The sequence below is a fragment of the Triticum dicoccoides genome, chromosome 6A, assembly GCF_002162155.2.
Source record: "Triticum dicoccoides isolate Atlit2015 ecotype Zavitan chromosome 6A, WEW_v2.0, whole genome shotgun sequence".
NCBI classification, from domain to species: Eukaryota; Viridiplantae; Streptophyta; class Magnoliopsida; order Poales; family Poaceae; genus Triticum; species Triticum dicoccoides.
Genome location: NC_041390.1, coordinates 611,558,168 through 611,561,496, shown reverse-complemented (window position 1 = coordinate 611,561,496; position 3,329 = coordinate 611,558,168). Strand labels below are relative to the sequence as shown.

The following is a 3,329-nucleotide window of genomic DNA, read 5'->3' as shown; positions in this document are numbered from 1 at the left end:
TGGGTGGAATAGTTATTGAATTTGACGAACTTTTTTTGATTTAGCGAACATTTTTGGAAATGCCCGTGCCTTGCAACGGAAAAAAACTATCAAGTTATACATGTGTGGTAGATATAAAAAAGTATGAATCAAATTCACAAAGTATATACAAATCATGTCATGATGCGATAAGACACTTTTAAAATGTAATTTCAAAAACGAACAATATGATGCTCATCAAGACTTGATTTTTTAAGGCGTCACAACAAAATATTTTGTGGCTGAGCAAACTGCATTGACGGACCCTGCCTGAGCTATACTGATAAATAAAGTGTCTCGTCTGGACTTAGCGTAGCGGTGTTTACCATAACCACTATTGTGATATGAAAATAAGCATAACTGTGTATGGAAGCAAAATAGACATTTAGTCATTTTAATATAGCTTACAAAAACAAACCTTTAGAAAGTTATGTCAATTTTGTTGGGTTCAGCGTTGTACAAAACACGGAAACCCTTTTTTACCCAACGCGAAGGGCTAAATAAAATCATAAAACGAGCTATATAGATCTCCTAATAAAACCTTTATGGAACCTACAATTAGTTTTGTTCATTATTTACGGATGTGTTTTAATTTTTGTGAACATTTTCTAAAAGCTGATGGACATGATTTTTAAATTCCTGAATATGCTTTGAATATTGGCTCATTTAAAAAAATCATGAACATTTTTTATTTCATGAAATCATTAGAAATCGTGATTTGTTTATAATTTGTGAGCAATTTTTTAAGTCATGAACATTTTTTGATTTTTAGAATATTTTTTAAATTCACAAACAGTTTACCATTTTCCTACTTTTTTTCAGAACTCGCAATTGTTTGATATTTTGGAAATCCGAAATTAATTTTGAGATAAAAAACCAAAACAGAAATAAAAAAGTAAAAAGAAATAAAAAATAGGGGGCGCCATCAATCCGAAATTTATTTTTAGGGAAAAAACAAAATAGAAATAAAAAAAAGATATAGAAAACAGGGGGCGCCACGACCCGCACATGGGCTGGCCCATTACTGCGCTTGGTAAAAAGAAAGAGAAAAAGCGTGAGAACCAGGGATCGAACCCTGGTCTCCTGTGTGGAGCATCGTTGCCTCAGCCATCGCGCTGCTCATGCATTGGTGCTATAGCACACATGCCCGTGCATTGCAACGGGATATACGCATTTAAGTGATTTAACATGCATCATCGGTAACGCTACACTCTCAAACAAACTCCTTTTGTCCCTATAATATTTGTAAAATAGAGAAAAGAAAACAGTTTCCACATTAGAAGATAACACTGCCCCTAGCAATCCAAGCGTTCATGACATTCTCGGACAGCAAGCAGGAAGCAAAATCTGCAGCAAGCAATACATGGAGCAAACAAGAACTTTTTGGAATTCAGACACTTGCATCTTTAAAATGGTGTACTACTCCTGGAGCAAGCAACAAGCAGCAAAGCAATACATGGAACAGAGAATGGCGATGGCAATAGCGTGGACGAGGGAGAAGAGGCTGCGGAGCGTTGCTCTCACTCTCACGCGGCTCTCACTCACTCTGTCCCGCTGCAACAGGGAGCCGCCATGGCCATCAACGCCGACTGCCGCCGCGTGCAGGCCTCGCTCCGATCCAGCCGCCCAAGACCTTTCCGCCCCAGTTCCATCCCATCCTCGCCTGCCGGAGCCCCGCGTCCCAGCCGCCGTCACCCGAGCTTGGCCATGGCGCCGCCAACCGGAGCTTCGCCCGCCTCCGGCCATTCCTCGGCCGGCTCCTGCAGCCCCGCGCCCGTCCCGGCCTCCTCCACGCCAAGCAGCAGCTCGTCGGAGCACGAGCTCCACCGGGTCCGCCTCCCTCTGTCGTCCCTCTTCTTCTTCTATCTCTTTTACTCCCTCTCTGCCTCTTCTCTGAAATTTCCCCACCTTGACCTTGCAGCTCCCGCCGCCGCCCTGCTCCGTTCATCGCCTTCTCCGCCAGATCCGGCGAGGCCCTGCGTTCCCAGCATCGTCCCCGTCACCAGGTCGCCGCGCCGCACCACCGGAGACCAGCAGCGCCGTCGCACTCCGTGTCCTATCCCTGCTCGTGTACGTGCGCAGGAGACGCGCCAGGTCGCCTCGATTCAGGCCTCCTCCTCGCCCGTGGGCCACCAGCACCGAGCCGGCTTTCTGGCGAGACCCCAGTCCTGCCTCAGCCACTACGCCTGAAGCCGCCCCGCCGCAGCGCGCCTCCTCGCGTGCCTCGCCCCAACTGAGCACGCCGGCCGCCTTGTCCTCCTCCGCCGCGACGCCTCGGCCCGCGAAGGCGCCTCGCCAAGCAGCGGGAGGAGTTGCGTGCTAGGCTCACCTGGCGCAAGCGCGCCCGCGAGCTCACCCCCGTGCCGGCCAAGGCCGCCTTCGGCGACTCCACAACTCCCTGTCTGTCGCGCCCTCGAACGCCCGCCACAAGGCCGCTCCCCATTCCTGGCCTCGGGCGGCGTGGACGCCGGCAGCAAGCGGAGGCGCGTGCCAGGCGGTGGAGGACGGCTCGCGGGCGTCAGCGGCAAGCGGCGTGCCCGGCGGTGGAGTACGGCAATGGATAAACGGCGGCGGAGAACGCAATGGATGCAGGGGGCTTTTTGCAAAATCCAACCGTTTTCTGCAGTAACACATTAAAACAGGACTGCGGGTTAATTTTTTATAAACTGAGGGGCTTTTATGCAAAATCGCTAGCGACGGACGGGCAGAAGCACTATTTGCTTTATTAGTAGGGAAAGATTTCATAAATATGATAGTATGAAGATAATTTGTTCTTTCTTTTCTCTGTTCACAATGGATAGCAATATTTGTTGTTTTTCAGAGTGTTACACAATTTATCAAAGGAAGGACATACTCTAATCTAATGATGTATAACATCTTTGATGTGATAGAGGATCATGGTGGTCTATGGATTCCGCACCCGGTAGTAGGCTGAGAAAGGTACATTGTTTCTGTAACACAATGATGTTCAGAGCAACCGTCCACTACGTGAGATCTAGAAGGTATTCTGATTAGTGTTTGTTGATAACTGTAAATTCCATTTGTGTGAGTTTCATATTTATTATCTCGATCGACGTACTAATCCATTGTTCTTTGATGGGCAGTTGGTATTGCCCGCGGATGCATCCATGTGCTAATCTGTTGGCATTGAGCGGACGGACCCAAGAGAATTGAACCATGCATTGTGACCATACTAATACATTCTATTTGTATTATCACTATATTCAAGTATTAATTTTGGAAATTGCGGAGATTTGTTAGGCTATCCTTTTCTTTATGCTCTAGTGGAATGGTAAAGAATTAGTTCATCC

At 47.3% G+C, this 3,329-nt stretch overlaps 1 protein-coding gene across 1 annotated transcript; it reads left to right on the top strand.

Moving 5' to 3' along the window:
- The first annotated feature begins 1,418 nt into the window (after window positions 1-1,418).
- LOC119314613 (vegetative cell wall protein gp1-like) lies at window positions 1,419-2,622 on the top strand. The gene is made up of 2 exons (XM_037589332.1): window positions 1,419-1,848; window positions 1,940-2,622. Exons 1-2 carry the CDS (start codon window positions 1,591-1,593, stop codon window positions 2,339-2,341), a joined length of 660 nt encoding a protein of 219 aa, XP_037445229.1. The 5' UTR covers window positions 1,419-1,590; the 3' UTR covers window positions 2,342-2,622.
- Window positions 2,623-3,329: the final 707 nt, after the last annotated feature.